We start from the raw sequence: 22,925 nt of genomic DNA, 5'->3' as shown, positions 1-22,925 counted from the left end.
GAACGGATGCGAACGTCTGCATTATCGGAGCGGATGAAACATCAGACGGATCCGCTCCGAACGCTAGTGTGAAAGTAGCCTTACAGAGCTACCAAGCAGACGACTTATCCTGCAAGCTCCAAATGTACAGCAGAAGTATTCATTCCTGCCAATACTTGCCAAAACCTGCTGGGACCAAAAGACCAAAGCTGTATACTGCTTGGATACAAGTTATCTTCAGTAAAGAAACATTTGAACTTCATCTGAAGGTCTGGACATCATTTCTTCTGCAAAATTCCTCTATTACTCCTACTATCACTACACTCAAATTTATTGCAAGTGAGCCAGGAGTCCAGCCGTACCCAGGTAGGAGACACCATGACACAATTACCACTACCCTACAGAGACATTACAAGCCATTTCACCACTCTGGCATTTCTAATGTGGGATGTGCGTTATAACACCTTGGAGGGGCCCTGGGATAGTACCCTGCGCACGCTGCAATTGGCGTCACGACAAATACAGACTATTATTCACCTGACCCGGCCACTGCATTAAAGTGGCGTCAGCCTACCCGTTCCTGGTCACTCCAGATGCTCTTTACTAGGGATGAGTGAATCGACTTCGGATGAAACAAGTGGTACCCTGGAACTAAACCCAAGTTCGGGAAATATTTTTTTACAGTACAAATCAATTTCTGAAGTTATTATGCGAAGCCTTGCGAGATTTCGCGAAGTAATAACTTCGGCTCATCGGAGCCAATACATTCTAATACTGTATGGAGCGCTCGCTCCGTGCAGTATTGAAACTACGTTTTATGCAAATCGATTTCGGATGTTTCATCCGAAGTCGATTCGCTCATCCCTACTCTTTACCATAAAACCTTGATTTAAACAATAGGTCGTTTTTTGATGACACATTCTCTTTAACTGGCCTGAAACCTGTTGATGCGTATACGGACATGACGCTGGTGGTGAGATCCCTCGTTGGTCAAGGGGGGACGTCTCTTCATGTAAACAGACCTTCAATAAATAACCCATGTTTTTGGCAGTGCAGGCTTTTGACCGGGAGCGTATTTCCCTTCCATTTCTGGGAATACCTTTCAATGAACCCTCTTACTGAACCCAAATGCACTGTGGCTGCGATCCCATTTGGATGTTAACCTACAGTGAACCGTGCAGACGCGTAACATTTTTCTAGCTTGCTTTGTGTGGCTCATTTCCAGCAATTGTAACAACTGATAAGCCCGGGGCCCCTTTCCAAACACAAAGGAAATTGAGGATACCCAGAGCCCGCGCTGCTTCCTGTACTTTCTAGGTCTCATTTGTATTTTGTGTCACACAAGAAGCAGATCTCACTAGTGTTCTCTGAGCAGAACCACATCACCATGTGGCCCGCCGTCCTCTTCTTCTCCGTCTACTTTCTGAGGATTTCATCAGCCTGTGACTTCCCACCGTCATCCCCCCAGGAGACCGGCATAGTCTGCAGGGTGACGAAGCCGGCAGCGCTAGTGTGTAAGTTATTGCTTTATCCCATTAGAAATGCATCCATATGGTAGACTCGGACACTGACACTTTCCGATTTTTTTTCTTTCGGCCAGGGCATCAATATTAGGTAATATGAATAATAGAAAATAGTAAGATTGGTATTTTTTGTATTATTCGGCTTCAGCTAGATGACTGCTTTTATCCTGAAGGTGTCCAGCATGTGTTCGTCCTTGCCTTAAAGGGGATGTCTCACTTTAGCAAATGGCATTTATCAAGTTAAAGGGTCATCCTAGCAATATGACCCCAATGGCTGAGATGGGAATATCCATTTAATACAAGGCGCTTCCTAATGTATTGCGATTGGCCATATTGCCTCCTTTGCTGGCTGGATTCATTTTTCCATCACATTATACACGGCTCATATCCAGGGGTTATGACCAACCTGTAATCCAGCAGCGGTGGCGATGCTTGCACATTATAGGAAAACGCGCCAGTCTCTCTGGCCGGGACCGTGGAAGTCCACATAGGCAGGCGCTATCCTATTGTGCGCAAGCACAGCCACCACTGCTGGATAGAAGGGTGCTCACAAGCATTGATACGAGCAGTGTATAATGTGATGGAAAAATGAATCCAGCCAGCAAAGGAGGCAATATGGACAATCACAATACATTAGTAAGTGCCTTGTATCAACTTCCTCTACATGATCAATGCCATTTGCTGAAGTGACACAACCCCTTTAAAAGTTAGGGAATGTTCACACTCTGCAGATTTGATACAGAATTTTCTGCTGGTCTAAGGTTATGATCACACGGTCGATTTTGTCACTGTCAAAATCTGCCACGTATTCTCATTTTCAATACCGTGGACCCATTCATGGTTTAGATCAGGGATGCTCAACCTGCGGCCCTCCAGCTGTTGCAAAATTACAACTCCCACCATGCCTGGACAGCCTACAGCTATTGGAGCATGCTGAGAGTTGTAGTTTTGCAACAGCTGGAGGGCCGCAGGTTGGGCATCCCTGGTTTAGATCCATCAGTTGGAGCAAAGCCACAAATGGACACCCACCGTGACTTTGAGCGCCATCCATCTGGACACTGCACTAATATCCTTTCTTGTTGCGGTCACGGCCTTAAACCGCCAGATGCACAAACTGCAGCACAGCCTGCTATTGGTTTGCAAGGCACCAGTCATGTGAACTCCATGCTGCGGATGGATTCTATTGACTTGAATGGGTCTGCTATCCGCAAAAGATGGGACATGTCCTATCTTTTGCGGAGGGGAGGCACGGATCGGAAGCGCCTCCATGGGCTTTCAGGTCTGTGCTTCTGTACCGGAAATGTCCTATCTTTTGCTGTATTTTGCGGATTGCAGACCCATTCAAGTCATTGGGTCCGCAATGCAATACGGAATTCACGCGGCCGGTGCCTGTGTATTGTGGACCGCCATTTGCGGTGCACGACGACCATACAGTCGTGTGAATGTACCCTAAGGGTTTGTTCTTGCTGAGTTTTTTAGCACTGATTCTGATGCAGCTTCTGCATCGGAATCCATATGGATAACATCTGAAGCCTGTCTTCTATTGAGTTCAATGGGAACAGACCTCAGATTTTTTCAGTGCGGAATCAGTGGCTGAAATTTTTATTGAACTGAACAGGAAGAGGAAAAAACATGTCGTATGCGTTCTGTGCGCACAGTGATTTTACAGTGAAAAATGTATGTGCGCAAAACCTCAAAAACCATGTGGAAAATACACCGATTTTGGAGGCAGATTAAGCAGTTCATTTTTCTGCCTCTACTTAAAGGGGTTGTCCTATCTTGCTGTTACCAAGGGACTAATTGCCGACCACCATGTGGCCGGGAAATAGGGGAGCGGGACGGTGCTCTGCTGTTTCAGTAGCTCCCATTGCAATGCATGGGGGTTAGGCCAAGTTCACACTTATTTGGTCTGTTATTTCCAACAGTTATTGTCAAGATTTGCATAAATTCAGTGTTTTTGCCCCGAACCTGGTTTTGGCTCAGAATAACTGATGGAAATAACTAAGTGTGAACGCAGCCTTAGAGAAACAGCGTAGCAAAGCAAGCTATACCGTTTCCAAGCTACAGTGGGACACCTGGTGGTTAGTAATGGCAAGACGAGGTCATTTATTTTATGCACTTATATAGCGCTACTATATTCCGCAGTGCTTTACAGACATTATTATCCAACTGTCCCCAATGGGGCTCACAATCTAAGGTCCCTATCAGTATGTCTTTGGAGTGTGGGAGGAAACCCACGCAAACACGGGGAGAACATCCAAACTCCATGCAGATGTTGCCCTAGGACCCCAGCACTGAGCCACCGTGCTGCCCACATCCTTTAAATACTGCATGAACATACCCTAGAAGGAGTCTGTCATCTGTTTTATGCTGCCCAAACAACGAGTCACTTACTTGAAGTCTGGTCAATGCAGCGCATGCGCTGGGGAGTCCTCATGTTCATGAGCTTCCAATCTCACCCCCTTACTGCTGACTGCCATAGGAAGAGAGCTGTCAGTCAGCAGCATGGGGTGAGGAGAGCTGAGAGCTCATGAATATGAGGACTCCCTCTGAACTGAGCGGACTCCAGAGCTCCGATGTCACTGGTGCTGCTCAGTACTGACTGGGTCGATTCCGGTAAGTGCCCCAGCTGCACAGAAACAAGGGTACAGCACTACAGAAATAATATATTTTATTGTTATAGTGGAGGTCTGTAGCCGCCAATTTCTCCCTGCTCCCCGAGGACATGGCTGCTGGAGTAGTGCTGCTCCGTCCACGCCTATCTGCACCCCTTCTCACTACTAGGAGGGTGCACGTGCTTTCTCTGGCTCTTAAAGGGCCAGCGCCCAGCGCATGCCTAATCTAATCTGCCCCGGCCTATGGTTATCTGTACCAGGCTATTTAAAGCGCCTTCCTCTGTGGAAATGTGCCTGAGCAATAGTGTTTCTTAGCCTGTTGCTTCCCTGTGAAGGTGCGCTCTACTATGGTCCGACCTCCCACGCCCCGCCTCTTCCTATCAGATATGACCCTGACTCTCATATTGATCCTGTCATGACCTTTAGCCTGAATATGGGATTGAACATACTCCGCCTGCCTTGACCCCGGCTTGTTTCCTGACTATGATTTTGCCTGATCCCTCAGCATCTCTTGACCCCCATGGGTCAGCAGTCACTTGAACAGAGACTACCCCAGGAGGTAGTGGCCTGGTGGTTCCCCTGCAGTGAAGTCCAGATCCCTGCGTGAGTGGTAAAGGGTAAAGGTGAGGGGAGGCCATTTAGATAACGCCCCCTAAGAGTAGCCCTAAGTTAAATCTATTTAAGTGACACAGGGGACCCCTTTAAGTCAATAGAAAACAATGCTGAGGAGTGAAAGCATGGTGGCACATTGTAGAAACAGATTGGCAGGACACAAATCAGAATTCTTATGTGGGAATGTCATTTTTGTCATTTTTCTAAGGTAGATATACAGATAATAGGCCTCATTTATCAAAACAGACCTTGTTGTCCATAGCAACCAATCACAGTGCAGGTTTCATTTTCACTCTGCAGTTTAGAAGCCGCGCTCTGATTGGCTGCTGTTGGCAGGTTACTATAACCTATAGCCGATAATATGTCCAAACATTCCCTAGGCTGAAGTCACTTCTGTAATACAATTATCCGCTTGCAGTATACTTGTTAGACAGGTGTAGGGCAGGTTTATACTAAGCTACAGATAAACTAGTAAATGTCTACCTTACACTGCCTCATGGACCAGGCCTTCTGACAACCCTGTGCCATGATCCCCGCCGACAAACTGTCTGCCATTTCACTTGAAGGGTTTATCTGGCCTGTTCAACCTCTGACCATATGCCATACAGGGGAATGTGGGGGTCACGGTATGGAGTTCCCTACTTACAGCCCCTTCTATAAGCCAGAACATAGAGCTGCTCTGCGGGGCACGTCCATGCAGAACCTGGTCAGTCATGTATCTGAATGGCCGCTGTGTAATGCTACACTTCCTGTGCAGCAGATGGATGGCCGCTTTATTTAATACTGGATCATCTTCTCACGAGTTTGCATAGTGTTGTTTCTCTGTTATTCCTGGTTGAAATATATGTATATCTCTAGCTCTGTCTTTTGTCCTCTCTCTCTCTAGCACTCTACCTCTATCTCTCTCTCTCTCTATCTCTCACGTTCTCTCTCTCTCTAGTTCTCCAGCTCACTAGCTCTTTCTCTCTCTGTAGCTCATTAGCTCTCTCTAGTTCTCCCTCTAGTTCTCTCTATCTTCCTCTAGTTCTCTCTATCTCTCTCTATCTCTCACGTTCTCTCTCTCTAGTTCTCCAGCTCACTAGCTCTTTCTCTCTCTAGTTCTCTCTCTCTGTAGCTCATACGCTCTCTCTAGTTCTCTCTCTCTGTAGCTCATACGCTCTCTCTAGTTCTCTCTCTTTGTAGCTCATACGCTCTCTCTAGTTCTCTCTCTCTGTAGCTCATACGCTCTCTCCAGTTCTCTCTCTTTGTAGCTCATTAGCTCTCTCTAGTTTTCTCTCTAGCTCTCTCTAGTTCTCTCTCTAGTTCTCCCTCTAGTTCTCTCTATCTTCCTCTAGTTCTCTCTATCTCTCTCTATCTCTCACGTTCTCTCTCTCTAGTTCTCCAGCTCACTAGCTCTTTCTCTCTCTAGTTCTCTCTCTCTGTAGCTCATACGCTCTCTCCAGTTCTCTCTCTTTGTAGCTCATTAGCTCTCTCTAGTTTTCTCTCTAGCTCTCTCTCTAATCTATCATTTAAAGTACCTTTTTATCTAAGGGACTTTCCACACTGTGGCTGTAAGTTTACTGTACAGACCCCTAGGCCCCCATAACACCGTCAGAAAACACTTTTCGGCCGCCGTCCAGCCGGCTTTCTGTATTTTTCGGTCTACGTGTGATGAACGGCGCTCAGTGGCATTGATTAACCGCATGCGCTGGGACCCACTGGACACCGTGCTGGTTACTGCGACGCAGTGTGAAAAGAGCCTTAGACCGGTTAAACTGTGAACTTGAATTTTTCTACATCATAAATGGTTTTCCTTTTACATCATGTGCTTTCCAGTGAATGAGAAGACCTCCGAAGTCATCCAGGCGGCCTTCAGGCATGCATCTTTTCCTAACATCACCGGAGAAAAATCAGTCAGATTTCTGGGGACAGTGGCGTATGCTCTAACAAAGTGAGAGTCGCCGTATGGATAAATGTTGTTTTGATGAAATATACAAACATGATATAATACAAACTGACACACTGTGACAAACCGCCAGCTGTGTGAGCAGCACTAGATTAGGATGGGTTCTCGGCCTTAGAATGCTTACATCCACTGATAGCAAGCAGAGATCTTGACAAATAAAGGAATTGTAAGGGAGGTTAGAAGACTGTATAGCCCCTTTGGCTATCATGTAACACAGAGACCTGCTCAGAGATAATAGAGACTGAGAGCGGCCTTGTATACAGTGGGACAACCTAGACCTTGTCATCAACTGCGCCAAAATGTGGTGCAAACTGGTACATTTTTGTGCAATTGGTCACCTAGGGGGTCTTTTATTAAGACACTGGTCTTAACATCCCCTATAGCTGGTACCGGCCTTTCCATAACTTTCCACGGCCGTTTCTAAATGTAACATGGCTTCCTAGCTGTCTAACATTAAGACCATTTTCTACGGCCAAAAGAGGCGTCGAAAATGGTAAATGAGATGGGCCTGTCGGCTATTCCCCACCCACTTTTGTAGACCCGGCTTGACCCGGGAAAAAACGCAGATTGCGGCGCAAAGGTTCTTCCGGCGTGCCTATTCTGGTCTGCGTTAGTGAGAAATGACAGAATGCACATGCATCCATATTTTTGGTATCTGAAAAGTCCTGCATGCAGGAATTCTTTTCTGTCTAAAATAACGGATCTCTGACGGAAATGGCTCAAAAGGATGCTAAATGTGCGAACTGAGCATAACGGATGCTTAAAAGACAGGATCCGTTTTTTCTTTATTTTGCTGTTCTTCTGACGGATCAGAAGAACGTTAAAATAAACGGTGACGTGAACCCAGCCTCAGCCCTGAACTTGTGAGATGAGATAACCCCCTTTAGGGTACGTCTACACAAGGACATTTGTCGTGGGAAAATAAGTCACAGTAATGTCGCGCTACATTTTTTATAACGACAGCCTATGGCGTCGCCCTGCAAGATTCTGCGACTGTGACTCGACAACTGCACAAAGATATATTCAAAATGGATATTGCAAAAAATGTTGCGTGATGTTACTGTGACACGTGTAGTTGTACCCGGGCTTGGACTGGCCGACAAGGGAACAGGTGGTACCCTGAGCAAGGTGGGCCCCTAGTCCCCCGATCCTCTGCACATGGCACATGGTACAGTAGACTGACTGCACTATATATAGGTAGGCGGCATATAGCACCTCAGCCAGCCAATGTTCATATGAGATGACTTGTAGGTACAGAGGTGGTCGGCCAGTCAAAATCCTCTTTCATCAGGAACCTTCCTTCTCGAACGCTCTGCAGGGGCCTCCATAATCAATCATCTTTAGTCTTTAGTGTCTTGCTGCTGCTTGCCGCTGTGTGAGCAGATAATATTTGCATGTAGCTGGTCAGAACTAATTTTACTGGTGGACCCATGGCACCCCAGTCCGACACTGGTTGTACCCTATTGTCGCACGACAAATGTCATCGTGTAGACATGCCCTTATGTGAAGGCATTACACACCGCAGTGGGAAAACAGCCTGTGCAATACTGACACCTAGTGGAAGATGAAGAGAACTGACAATTTTGAAACAACCTGAATTACTCATGTTGCACACTGACATACAGGTATGGAGAATAACCTGCTGGGTGATTTGGTGTGTCCTGCTCATAGTGTCACAATTAATGTCCAATAACTGATTGATGTCACATAACGTCACACCAAAGGCGTAAAACATTGATAGTCACAGTGACATTATTCTGTACCCACTAAGTACCGTCTTATATTGCTGATTATGTTTACAGGGGTGAACATTCAAGTAAATCTTGCACTGTTAGCCCCCTCAATGTCAAGCTGGGGTTCATTGCATCCTCTGCAGCCTCTACCCATCCCTGATATTAGTTTGGAAAGAGCAGAAGTGGAGGTAAAGTGCTTCCGGAGGTGCAATATATAGATGTAGCAGAGCTGAATATGTTCTTTGACAGTGCTGTGTACTATGATGACTTAGTATATGTACTCCTGTTGTAAAAATTGTATGGAGGATGGCTAAATGAGGAAGCTCTGCTACGCCTCCACCTGTATAATAGGGAGCTTCCCCTAGACCAGGCACCCTCAAACTGCGGCCCTCCAGCTGTTGCAAAACCACAACTCCCAGCATGCCTGAACAGCCTACAGGTATCAGCCTACAGCAGGGCATTGTGGGAGTTGTAGTTTTCCAACAGCTGGAGGGCCGCAGGTTGAGGATGCTTGTCCTCATCTAGTGTCAGTGCTAAGAAGGCCACCTAACGTGTATCTGCTTCAGTATCCAGATCAGTAATTTGACCATAGAACACAGTGAAGTGGAACTGAAGGAGGACGACGCTGTGGAAATCACCATTAAAAATGTCAGTGCGTCATTCAAAGGAACTCTAAACTACGAATATGGGACCTGGTTGTAAGTAGACGCATGGCCTTTGTATGACACTACTATAAACTACTTGGATTATAAGATATATATATATACATACCGTTGAAACCAGAAGTTTACATACATTATATAAAAAGACACATCTGCATCTCTCAGTATCTGACATGAAATCAGAATAAACTTTTCCTTTTGGTCAATTAGGATTACCATAATTATTATTATTTGCCAAATGCCAGAATAATGAGGTAGAGGGAATGTTTTAAGGCATTTTTATTACTTTTTGCAAAGTCAAATGTTTACATACACTAAGATTACTATGCCTTTAACCCTTTGGCTACCAGAGTTTTTTTTTCGTTTTTCATTTTTCTTCCCTATATTCCGTGAGCCATAACTTTTTTATTTATCCAGTCACATAGCTGTATGAGGGCTTATTTTTTGCGGGACAGGTTGTACTTTCTAATGCCACCATTAACCCCTTAAGGACTTAGGACGTACCGGTACGCCATGTTTGCCGAGTCCTTAAGGACCCAGGACGTACCGGTACATGCTAACTTTAAAACGACATTGCGGGGCGGCGGGGGTTAATCGGAACAGGATGTTCGCTGAAATCATTCAGCGGGCATCCTGTCACAACGCCGGGGGGGGGTCATATGACCACCCCGCATCGGTGATCGCAGCAAACCGCAGGTCAATTCAGACCTGCGGTTTGCGGCTTTTACCTGCGGTTGCAGCGGCGGCGGGTGGTGCCATCGGGTCCCCATGCGGCTGTAGGGGGGACCCGATGGCATGGAAGGCAGCGCAATGCCTTCCTTAGGCATCAGCGCTGCCTTCCGGTGACGAGCCTGTGAGATCCAGCCCCCTGGATCTCACAGGCCGGAAGCTGTATGAGTAATACACATAGTATTACTCATACAGCCAATGCATTCCAATACAGAAGTATTGGAATGCATTGTAAAGGGGATTAGACCCCCAAAAGTTCAAGTCCCAAAGTGGAAAAAAAAATTGAAAAAATAAAACAAAAAGGTCATTTTCCCAAAATAAAGTGTAAAAAATAGGGGGAAAAAAGTATACATATTAGGTATCGCCACGTCCGTATCGACCGGCTCTATAAACATATCACATGACCTAACCCCTCAGATGAACACCGTAAAAAATAAAAAATAAAAACTGTGCTAAATAAACCATTTTTTTGTCACCTTACATCACAAAAAGTACAACAGCAAGCGATCAAAAAGGCGTTTGCCCACCAAAATAGTACCAATCTAACCGTCACCTTATCCCGCAAAAAATGAGCCCCTACCTGAGACAATCGCCCAAAAAATAAAAAAACTATGGCTCAGAATATGGAGACACTAAAACATGATATTTTTTTTTGTTTCAAAAATGATATTATTGTGTAAAACTTACATAAATAAAAAAAAGTATACATATTTGGTATCGCCGCGTCCGTATCGACCGGCTCTATAAAAATATCACATGACCTAACCCCTCAGATGAACACCGTAAAAAATAAAAACTGTGCTAAATAAACCATTTTTTGTCACCTTACATCACAAAAAGTGTAATAGCAAGCGATCAAAAAGTCACACGCACCCCAAAATAGTGCCAATAAAACCGTCATCTAATCCAGCAAAAATCATACCCTACCCAAGGTAATCGCCCAAAAACTGAAAAAATGATGGCTCTCAGACTATGGAAACACTAAAACATGATTTTTTTTGCTTCAAAAATGAAATCATTGTGTAAAACTTACATAAATAAAAAAAAAGTATACATATTTGGTATTGTCGCGTCCGTGACAACCTGGTCTATAAAAATATCACATGAGCTAACCTGTCAGACGAATGTTGTAAATAACAAAAAAATAAAAACGGTGCCAAAACAGCTATTTCTTGTTACCTTGCCTCACAAAAAGTGTAATATAGAGCAACCAAAAATCATATGTACCCTAAACTAGTACCAACAATACTGCCACCCTATCCCGTAGTTTCTAAATTGGGGTCACTTTTTTGGAGTTTCCATTAATTCTTGTGGAACACCTAAAGGGTTAACGATGTTTGTAAAATCTGTTTTGAATACCTTGAGGGGTGTAGTTTCTTAGATGGGGTCACTTTTTTGGAGTTTCTACTCTAGGGGTGCATCAGGGGGGCTTCAAATGGGACATGGTGTAAAAAAAAAACAGTCCAGCAAAACCTGCCTTCCAAAAACCGTATGGCATTCCTTTCCTTCTGCGCCCTGCCGTTTGCCCGTACAGCGGTTTACGACCACATATGGGGTGTTTCTGTAAACTACAGAATCAGGGCCATAAATATTGAGTTTGGTTTGGCTTTTAACCCTTGCTTTGTAACTGGAAAAAAAATTATTAAAATGGAAAATCTGCCAAAAATGTGAAATTTTGAAATTGTATCTCTATTTTCCATTAATTCTTGTGGAGCACCTAAAGGGTTAACAAAGTTTGTAAAATCAGTTTTGAATACCTTGAGGGGTGTAATTTATAGAATGTGGTCATTTTTGGGTGGTTTCTATCGCAAAGTGACTTCAGACCTGAACTGGTCCCTAAAAATTGGGTTTTTAAAAATTTCTGAAAAATTTCAAGATTTGCTTCTAAACTTCTAAGCCTTGTAACATAAAATAAAATATCATTCCCAAAATGATCCCAAAATGATCCAAACATGAAGTAGACATATGGGGAATGTAAAGTAATAACTATTTTTGGAGGTATTACTATGTATTATAGAAGTAGAGAAATAGAAATTTGGAAATTTGCAATTTTTTACAAATGTTTTGTAAATTTGGTATTTTTTTATAAATAAAAATTGTGAATGGCCTGGATAAGTCAAAGCGTTTTAAAGTTATCAGCACTTAAAGTGACACTGGTCAGATTTGCAAAAAATGGCCAAGTCCTTAAGGTGACATAGGGCTGAGTCCTTAAGGGGTTAATTATGAGATAAAATGTTGTGGGAAGCGGTAATTAAATTCCAAATGTGGTGGAATTGGAAAAAAAACGTAATCCCTCCACTGTTTTACAGGTTTTGTTCCCACAGAGTTTTGTTTATGGCAAAACTCACCAATGCCCTTTATTCTCTGGGTCAGTACAATTACAATGATCCCTCATATGTATAGGTTCTTTATGTCTAAATAGTGTAAAAATAAATTTAAACTTTGAGAAATGTTTATTTTTTTTATATCGCCATATTCTGACCCCCATAACTTTTTTTATACTTTTGTCTACTGAGCTGCTTAGGGGCTCATTTTTTGAGGAACAATCTGTACTTTTAATTGATACAATTTTGGAGTATGCGTGACTTTTTAATCAAATTTTTTTCGGTAAGAGAAGCAATGAAAAAATGGCAAATCGGCCATCTTGACCCTTTTTTCCGTTACGCCATTCGCCGTATTGTAATTTTTTTTCTACTTTAATAGTATAGGCATTTTTACTGATACCCGTGATGTTTATATTTATTGTTTAGGTATTTATTTTTTAATTATACGGAAAGGGGGGTGATTTAAACTTTTTTATATTTTTTATTTTTTATATATTTTTTTACATTTTATTTTATTTTTTGTGATCATTATGTGCCTCATATATGAGCCTTTTATTATTATTTTTTAATTTTGGTTTATCAAGAATTTATTATTAGCTTATTTTGCTCACTTTTGCTCATTTCTTATCCTGGCCTGCCATCTGGTGGCCAAAATAAGAATTGCAGTTTGAATACTGTTAGCCTACTTGATCACGGCATCTAAAGCATTTAATTACCGCGATTGGCATTATTGCCGGGCACGGTAATTAGCCGCAGCTCTCTGCTGTATGAAACAGTTTACGCATCGCACCAGCGCCATACATGTACGGCGCTGGTAGCCTAAGGGTTAAACAATTCTGAACTGCCCATATGATGATGTAATGGAAGCTTCTGTTAGGTTTGTTGGCAACATCTGAGTTATTAGAGACACACCTGTGGATGTATTTAAATGCACATCTGAAACATACTGCGTCTTTGTGTAGCATCATGGGAAAGTCTAAAGAAATCCGCCAAGATATCAGGAAAAGAATTGTGGACTTGCACAAGTCGGGCTCAATCTGGCGCAATTTCAAGATACCTGAAGGTGCCTCGTTCATCTGTACAAACAATTACACACAAGTACAAACGAGATGGGAATGTCCAGCCATCATACCGCTGAGGAAGAAGACGGGTTCTGTGTCCCAGAGATGAACGTGCTTTGGTCCGACATGTGCATATCAACCCAAGAACAAAAGGAAAAGACCCAGTGAAGCTGATGGCGGAAGCTGGTAAGATTGTGTCAATGTCCACAGTGGAACAAGTTCTGGATCAACATGGGCTGAAAGGCCACTCTGCCAGGAAGAAGCCATTACTCCAAAAGAAACATAAAAAAGCCAGATTAATGTTTGCAAATGCACACGGGAACAAAGATCTACATTTTTGGAGACATGTCCTGTGGTCTGACAAAACTTAAATTGAACTTTTTGGCCATAATGACCATCATTACGTCTGGAGGAAAAAGGTAGAAGCTTGGAAGCCTAAGAACACCATCCCAGCTGTGAAACACGCCATCATGATGTGTTTTTTTTTTTTTGCTGCAGGAGGGACTGGTGCACTTCACAAATTAAATGGAATCATGAGGAAAGTAAAATTTTGTGGAAATACTGAAGCAACATCTCAAGATATCAGCCAGGAAGTTAAAGCTTGGGCGGAAATGGGTCTTCCAAATGGACAATGACCCGAAGCATACTGCCAAACTGGTTACAACGTCAGTTTTTTGGAGCGGCCATCACAAAGCCCTGATCTCAATCCTATTGAAAATAGGCGACCAACAGACATGGCTCAGTTACACCAGTTTTATCAGGAGGAATGGGCCCAAATTCCGACCAACTATTGTGAGAAGCTTGTGGAAGGATATCCACAACGTTTGACCCAAGTCATACAGTTTAACCGCTTGCCGCCACGCTAACGCCGAAAGGCGTCATCGCGGCGGCTCCCCCAGGCTACGCTAACGCCAATTGGCGTCATCTCGCGTGAGCCGAGATTTCCTGTGAACGCGCGCACACAGGCGCGCGCGCTCACAGGAACGGAAGGTAAGAGAGTTGATCTCCAGCCTGCCAGCGGCGATCGTTCGCTGGCAGGCTGGAGATGTGTTTTTTTTAACCCCTAACAGGTATATTAGACGCTGTTTTGATAACAGCGTCTAATATACCTGCTACCTGGTCCTCTGGTGGTCCCCTTTGTTTGGATCGACCACCAGAGGACACAGGTAGCTCAGTAAAGTAGCACCAAGCACCACTACACTACACTACACCCCCCCCCCCCGTCACTTATTAACCCCTTATTAGCCCCTGATCACTCCTGATCACCCCATATAGACTCCCTGATCACCCCCCTGTCATTGATTACCCCCCTGTCATTGATCACACCCCTGTAAAGCTCCATTCAGACGTCCGCATGATTTTTACGGATCCACTGATAGATGGATCGGATTCGCAAAACGCACACGGACGTCTGAATGGAGCCTTACAGGGGCGTGATCAATGACTGTGGTGATCACCCCATATAGACTCCCTGATCACCCCCCTGTCATTGATCACCCCCCTGTCATTGATCACCCCCCTGTAAAGCTCCATTCAGACGTCCGCATGATTTTTACGGATCCACTGATAGATGGATCGGATCCGCAAAACACATACGGACATCTGAATGGAGCCTTATAGGGGGGTGATCAATGACAGGGGGGTGATCACCCCATATAGATTCCCTGATCACCCCCCTGTCATTGATCACCCCCCCTGTCATTGATTGATTACCCCCCTGTCATTGATCACACCCCTGTAAAGCTCCATTCAGATGTCCGCATGATTTTTACGGATCCACTGATAGATGGATCGGATCTGCAAAACGCATACGGACGTCTGAATGGAGCCTTACAGGGGCGTGATCAATGACTGTGGTTATCACCCCATATAGACTCCCTGATCACCCCCCTGTCATTGATTACCCCCCTGTCATTGATCACCCCCCCTGTCAGGCTGCATTCAGATGTCCGTATGATTTTTACGGATCCACGGATACATGGATCGGATCCGCAAAACACATACGGATATCTGAATGGAGCCTTATAGGGGGGTGATCAATGACAGGGGGGTGATCACCCTATATAGACTCCCTGATCACCCCCCCTGTCATTGATCACCCCCCCCCTGTCATTGATCACCCCCCCTGTCATTGATCACCCCCCTGTCATTGATCACCCCTTTGTCAGGCTCCATTCAGACATTTTTTTGGCCCAAGTTAGCGGAAATTTTTTTTTTTTTTCTTACAAAGTCTCATATTCCACTAACTTGTGTCAAAAAATTAAATCTCACATGAACTCACCATACCCCTCACGGAATCCAAATGCGTAACATTTTTTAGACATTTATATTCCAGACTTCTTCTCACGCTTTAGGGCCCCTAGAATGCCAGGGCAGTATAAATACCCCACATGTGACCCCATTTCGGAAAGAAGACACCCCCAGGTATTCCGTGAGGGGCCTATTGAGTCCATGAAAGATTGAAATTTTTGTCCCAAGTTAGCGGAAAGGGAGACTTTGTGAGAAAAAAATAAAAAATATCAATTTCCGCTAACTTGTGCCAAAAAAAAAAAAATTCTATGAACTCGCCATGCCCCTCATTGAATACCTTGGGGTGTCTTCTTTCCAAAATGGGGTCACATGTGGGGTATTTATACTGCCCTGGCATTCTAGGGGCCCCAAAGCGTGAGAAGAAGTCTGGTATCCAAATGTCTAAAAATGCCCTCCTAAAAGGAATTTGGGCACCTTTGCGCATCTAGGCTGCAAAAAAAGTGTCACACATCTGGTATCGCCGTACTCAGGAGAAGTTGGGGAATGTGTTTTGGGGTGTCATTTTACATATACCCATGCTGGGTGAGAGAAATATCTTGGTCAAATGCCAACTTTGTATAAAAAAATGGGAAAAGTTGTCTTTTGCCAAGATATTTCTCTCACCCAGCATGGGTATATGTAAAATGACACCCCAAAACACATTCCCCAACTTCTCCTGAATACGGAGATACCACATGTGTGACACTTTTTTGCAGCCTAGGTGGGCAAAGGGGCCCATATTCCAAAGAGCACCTTTCGGATTTCACTGGCCATTTTTTACAGAATTTGATTTCAAACTCCTTACCACACCTTTGGGCCCCTAGAATGCCAGGGCAGTATAACTACCCCACAAGTGACCCCATTTTGGAAAGAAGACATCCCAAGGTATTCGCTGATGGGCATAGTGAGTTCATGGAAGCTTTTATTTTTTGTCAGAAGTTAGTGGAATATGAGACTTTGTAAGGAAAAAAAAAAAAAAATCATCATTTTCCGCTAACTTGTGACAAAAAATAAAAAGTTCTATGAACTCACTATGCCCATCAGCGAATACCTTAGGGTGTCTACTTTCCGAAATGGGGTCATTTGTGGGGTGTTTGTACTGTCTGGGCATTGTAGAACCTCAGGAAACATGACAGGTGCTCTGAAAGTCAGAGCTACTTCAAAAAGCGGAAATTCACATTTTTGTACCATAGTTTGTAAACGCTATAACTTTTACCCAAACCATTTTTTTTTTTACCCAAACATTTTTTTTTTATCAAAGACATGTAGAACAATAAATTTAGAGCAAAATTTATATATGGATCTCGTTTTTTTTTTGCAAAATTTTACAACTGAAAGTGAAAAATGTCATTTTTTTGCAAAAAAATCGTTAAATTTCGATTCATAACAAAAAAAGTAAAAATGTCAGCAGCAATGAAATACCACCAAATGAAAGCTCTATTAGTGAGAAGAAAAGGAGGTAAAATTCATTTGGGTGGTAAGTTGCATGACCGAGCAATAAACCGCTAAAGTTGTGGAGTGCCGATTTGTAAAAAAGGGCCTGGTCTTTAGGGGGGTATAAACCTGTGGTCCTTAAGTGGTTAAGGGCAATGGTACCAAATATTAATGAAATGTATGTAAACTTTAGACTTTGCAGAAATGAATAAAAATGCCTTAAAACATTCTCTTTCTCATTATTCTGGTATTTGGCAAATAATAATAATTATGGTAATCCTAATTCACCAAAAACAGGAAAGGTTCATTCTGATTTCATGTCAGATATTGAGAAACATGTGTCTTTTTGTATAGTGTATGTAAACTTCTGGTTTCAACTGTATACACACACATATATACACTATTTGTATGTTTTTTAGTGTATACTAATTAGAGATGAGCGAATTTCATATTTTGAGTCCTCTCCTGCATAGCGGAAACAGGGCGGATCTGTTTTGCAGCCCATAGACTTCTATTATGACGGAATGAATAATGGAATGCCTCTAAAGGCATTCTGTCATAGAATTGCGTTATGGTCCGTGGCAAACGAATTTCATAAGCGGAAATTCGCTCATCTCTAATACTAATACATATGTGTTTATTATTACCCAAGAAGGCAAAACATTAAATAATTGGTGACCATATATTAGGCAACTTTCACATTTTCTACATTTTTGCTGGATGCAACTGTCTGCATCTGTTCAGAACGGATCCATTTGTATTATCTCTAAAATGTAAAAAGACGGATCAGGCACTAAAAGCAGTGTAAGTCCGTTTGTTTCATGTCTGAAAAAACGCATCCGGCACCATTGACTTATATTGTGTTTCATGCCAGATCCGTATACCATGACGCACACAAAAACGCTGCTTGCAGTGACTTAGTTTCTGGCATGGGAACGCAACAAATTGGAACAGAATGTATTCCGGTGCACTCCGTTCCCTTTTGGTTCAGTTTTGTCCCCATTGACAATAAATGTGGAAAAAACGTACGCGTTTTCCTCCAGTTTTGAGATCCTCTGACGGATCTCAAATCCGGAAAGGAAAACGCAAATTGTGAAAGTGCGAGACCCATTCATTGATAACTCCTCTTGCATAGATAGGACCCCCATCTGTGATGTCTGTATTTCCCATATTGTTTTTGATGTACAATATGTTTCTATCTTTCATTTCTAGTGTTTCAGTCGAACAATCTATTGACTTTGAAATCTTTTCCTCCACTGATTTACAAGTGAACACCAAACTCAGTAAGTAAAGATTATGTAAATGTCCTGATTGGATCATAAATATCTCCATAAAATTATAGAACTGAATGTATAGTGTAAATCTTATGTCTGACCAGTCACCACCTCCGAGCACCAGCACAACTACTAGCTATGATAATACCGGTTCCAACAATGGTTGTTTGTAATTCATAGTTTCGTTAATTTACATTTAGTATAACTCTAGTGATCAGCAATTTACGGGGTCATTTATCAAACTGGTGTAAAGTAGAACTGGCATAGTTGCCCATAGCAACCAATCAGATTCCTCCTTTCATTTTCTAAAGGAGCTGTTCAAAATGAAAGGTGGAATCTGGTTGCTATGGGCAACTAAGCCAGTTCTACTTTACACCAGTTTGATAAATGACTCCCTTAGTCTTTTGGTTTATAAACAAAAACCCAACCGATTAGTTCTCCAGTATCCAGAGAGATGTCAGGATATCCAGATATTGTCAGGGGAAAGAAGGATCACTATGTTGATTTTCAAAGCTCTTTCCTTTTGTTCAGCGGGGAGATAAGCCGCTGCCAGAGGAGTATGGCAGTGACTTACTCCTCTCTCCCATTGAGAATAATGCACATCATGAGTCAGCAGCTTGTGGCACTTCAGCTGTTCTAAAACTACCACTCTCAGCATGCACATTTACCCTTTTGTACATGCATGCTCAGCTGAGCCTAGCATGCATGCGTTTGGGAGAGTTGGGAAGAATAGTTGTCAGCCAAATGAGAGTTTGGCTGACCGCTATTTAAAGTGGTTTTCCAGGAGTTAAATATTGATGATCCATCGGGCTGTGAAATATATTTCAAATATATTTAGCAAAATAATTTATATATAAATTAATTTGCTAAATGTATTTGAAATATATTTATCTTCCATATGGGGTGGTGCTCAGGAGAGCCTTGTCCTCGACCAGTAATGTCACTTAGTTCAGTCTCAAGGCCTTTCTGCAGTTCAGGCCCATTCAAGTGAATAGGGTTGAGATGAACACCAAGCACCGCCTCTATACAGTGTATAGACCTATGCTTGGCATACTATGAAGAGGCTGCAGCTCTTGTCTGAGTCCAACAGCCCCTTCAAACAGCAGTACAAGTCCTGGGAGTTGAACCCCTGCCAGGCAGATATTGATAGCCCAGTGATGGCTAACCTCCGGCACTCCAGCTTTGGTAAAACTACGACTCCCAGCATGCTCCATTCATTTCTGTGGAGATATGAGAACAGCCAAGCAAGTGTGCATCTTGGGAGTTGTAGTTTTACAACAGCTGGAGTGCCGGAGGTTAGCCATCACAGTGATAGCCTATCCTGTGGATAATTAATCAATATTTAAAGGGGTTGGCTCTGAACCCGGACATATCCATAATTTCAACCCGGCAGCCCCCTTGACTTGAGCATCAGAGCAGTTCATGCTCCGATGCTCTCCTTTGCCCTGTGCAGGATCGCGCAGGGCAAGGGCTCTTTTATTTACTATAACACACTGACGGGCAGAGGCTTCCGCCCAGCAGTGTGTTCGGTGACGTCACCGGCTCTGATGGGCGGGCTTTAATGCTGCCCTAGCCGTTTTACAGGCTAGGGCAGCGCTAAAGCCTGCCCATCAGTGCCGGTGACATCACTGGGCTCACTGCTGGGCGGAAGCCTCCGCCTGGAAGCCCAAAGGAGAGCCCGGTCAGTCACCGGAACTCCACAAAATGCCTTTTCCCTACGTGATTCAGCGCAGGGCAAAGGAGAGCATCGGAGCATGAAATGTCAGGGGGGCTGCCTGGGTGAAATTCTGGGTATATCCGGGTTCAGCTCTGAACCCGGACAACCCCTTTTAAAGGCTATGGACACATGTGGGGCATTTTATTTATTATTGCATTGTACTAATTTTGAGCTAATTTTTTTTTATTTCAATTGGTCTTTATTAAAAATGTGGAGCCTCTTTCTCTGTACAGTCTTGAGATTCTCTAGTAGCAGGCTCTGTGTTTTTACTGTGTTCCGTCAAGGAACTCAGCTGATGGCTCCTTATCTCTGACCTAAACACTCATTATAGCTCATTTCTTATCTTACTGATAATAATGTGACTTAAATAAGTGTTTTTCAGCTATTAGTAATTTAGAGATGAGGTTTATTAAACTTTGCCTTACATCTCACAACTTGTATTTCACAGCTTGTGGGAATAACCGCGTCGCTGCTGATACATCCGACTGTTACCTAACTTTTCATAAGCTGCTCTTACATCTTCACGGGAACAAAGAGTAAGAGATTCAGATGTTATCAGGCTTCTACAGACAAGATTACAACAAAAGTGTTGTGGTTTTCTTACAATTTTTTTTTAGATTTTATAATATTTTTATTGTTTTATTTTGCAGACCCGGTTGGTTTAAGCAGCTGTTCACGGATTTAATTTCATTCACCTTAAAACTTGTGCTTAAAAGTCAGGTAAGGACTGCTGGTTTTGTTTGCACCATTTTCATGTACAGTATATGATTTTTCTTTCTTTCATCTCTGTGCAGCTTGTTTTTTTTTCTGCTCTTCACTGGCTGATACATTTCACCAATACTGAAACACTGTAGCAAACTGTCAGGGCAGGAGATACGTTTATCGCTGTTGCTACTTAGATACTAATGTCTTCACGTCTTAGCTATTATCAAAAATGTTTCCATCCAATGAGAAAAAAAGGAAATAAACTGTTTTCATCTAATAAAAACTGGCTGCCAAAAATTCAACATAAACCTGCAGCAATTTGCAGTAAATACATACCGGTATGTTGTTTTCCTGTGATCTTGACAAAACATGGGGGAAAAAAACACAGTATGACCGCAGTGTTTGAACACAGCCAAAACAAAACCATCCCAGGAATTCGCTGTTATTTCTGAGAGAAGCTGACTTACATTCCTCTGCACACAAAAGGCCCCTTAACAGGCAATTATCTGGAACAGTCCGTTCCGTCACGATAATTGCCTGCTCGTCAGGCATTAAAAGTCTGCATTAACATGCAGCTGTCAAAAGAGGTAGGGAGGGATAAGTGCAGCCCTGAGCTCCGCCCACACCGCTATCCCTACCTACCTGCACGATCCGTCCTAACCGAGGGTGCACAACTGGATGGCAGTCCCTAGCTTAAGTACGCGCAGGGGCATACAGGAAGGGAACAAAGTGGAGAAAACAAGAGACAAAGACAGAATCGTAAACTTGCAGGCTGGGTATAAACCAAACAAGCAATAACACACCGTAGACAAAAACAGGACAAAATGGAACTGAGGTCAAGTACCAGGGGGTCATGTCGGTACACAGGGATAATGCAGAATCGAGGTCAAAATACAAACTGAGGTCAGAAGCCAGGAGATCACGTCAGTACAGAGGGATAACACGATATCAGGAGTCAAACACAAGCCGAGGTCGAGTTCCACAAACACACATGCAGGAAAAACGCTGGTGAGTATAAAGACCAACCACAGGCAACTTGTGGCCAGCAAGTTGCCTGTTAAATAGGTCAGACTGAATCGTGACGTGGTCAGTGTCACAAGACCCTGCTTCAGCCCCAGCCACTACTCTGAGCGCCGACTCATTACTGTCGGCACTCATTCCTGCCCCTGCTTGTTGCCTAGGGGATGGAGGCCGCAGGCCGTGCTGAGGAAGTGCGCTCTGCCGGGTCCTCCCCCCTCCCTTGTTGCCAGGGAGACAAGGATGCCGGCCACATCCGACACCGGCTCCTCCTCGCTCTCTCAGCGGGGTGCCGGCGGTGCTGCAAGGAGGAATCGCACCGCCGGCTCCCTGTTACAGCAGCAATCACCTCCGCTATGTGGGTATAAGGGATCGCTACTGTGATCACTTGTTCTTATAGAGAATCATCATTTCTGGTCAGCAGATCTTTGTTCACACAGCATGATCTGCTGCCCAGAAACAATGATTTTGGTGTCTGCATCACTGATGTTTTCACCTGATGAACGAGTGTTTCTTGTCCAACTGGTGATCGGTGGAGACTTTACACAGGTCGATAATTGGGAACGAATGTTCTTAGTAACATTCCTTCCAGATAATTGCCACGGCTTTTATGTGCCTTAATAAAGCACAAGGGCTGTCTAGTTGTACCCCTTTGGGTATGTCTATGTCGGACATGTACAGATTTGTGAGAGGTAAATTCGCCTCTTACAGATTTTACCAGATCTCACCCACACATTGCAGAATTTATTTTTTTAAGAAACTGACCTCCCATTGTGGATTAAATCTGCAGCATGTCCATTTTGTAACATCGTAATATAGTTGAAAAAAGCCCTTCGTTTATCCAGTTCGGCCTGTTATCCTGCAATTTGATCCAGAGGAAGGGGGGAAAAAACTGTGGTAGAAGCCAATTTATCTCATTTTGGGAGAAAAAAAAATCCTTCCCAACTCCAACCACGCAATCAGAATAACTCCCTGGATCAACGACCCCTCTCTAGTAGCTATAGCCTGTAATATTATTACGCTCCAGAAATACATCCAGGCCCCTCTTGAATTCCTTTATTGTACTCACCATCACCACCTCCTCAGGCAGAGAGTTCCATAGTCTCACTGCTCTTACCGTAAAGAATCCTCTTCTATGTTTGTGTACAAACCTTCTTTCCTCAAGACGCAGAGGATGTCCCCTCGTCACAGTCACAGTCCTGGGGATAAATAGATGATGGGATAGATCTCTGTACTGCCCCCTGATATATTTATACATAGTAATTAGATCTCCCCTCAGTCGTCTTTTTTTCTAAAGTGAATAACC

The 22,925-nt window shown here is 43.5% G+C and overlaps 1 protein-coding gene across 1 annotated transcript in view; it reads left to right on the top strand.

Annotated features, from left to right (window-relative positions):
* The first annotated feature begins 1,153 nt into the window (after positions 1-1,153).
* LOC120980304 (cholesteryl ester transfer protein) overlaps positions 1,154-22,925 on the top strand; it is a 43,622-nt gene continuing 21,850 nt past the window's right edge. Inside the window, exons 1-6 of the mRNA XM_040409328.1 lie at positions 1,154-1,493; positions 6,545-6,659; positions 8,974-9,105; positions 18,119-18,189; positions 20,346-20,433; positions 20,548-20,617. Of these exons, the coding sequence (XP_040265262.1) occupies positions 1,367-1,493; positions 6,545-6,659; positions 8,974-9,105; positions 18,119-18,189; positions 20,346-20,433; positions 20,548-20,617 (603 nt within the window). The 5' untranslated portion in view covers positions 1,154-1,366. The remainder of the gene's footprint in view (positions 1,494-6,544; positions 6,660-8,973; positions 9,106-18,118; positions 18,190-20,345; positions 20,434-20,547; positions 20,618-22,925) is intronic.

Source organism: Bufo bufo, chromosome 10 (genome assembly GCF_905171765.1).
Source record: "Bufo bufo chromosome 10, aBufBuf1.1, whole genome shotgun sequence".
Classification (NCBI taxonomy): Eukaryota; Metazoa; Chordata; class Amphibia; order Anura; family Bufonidae; genus Bufo; species Bufo bufo.
This window is presented reverse-complemented; position numbering and strand designations above follow the sequence as displayed.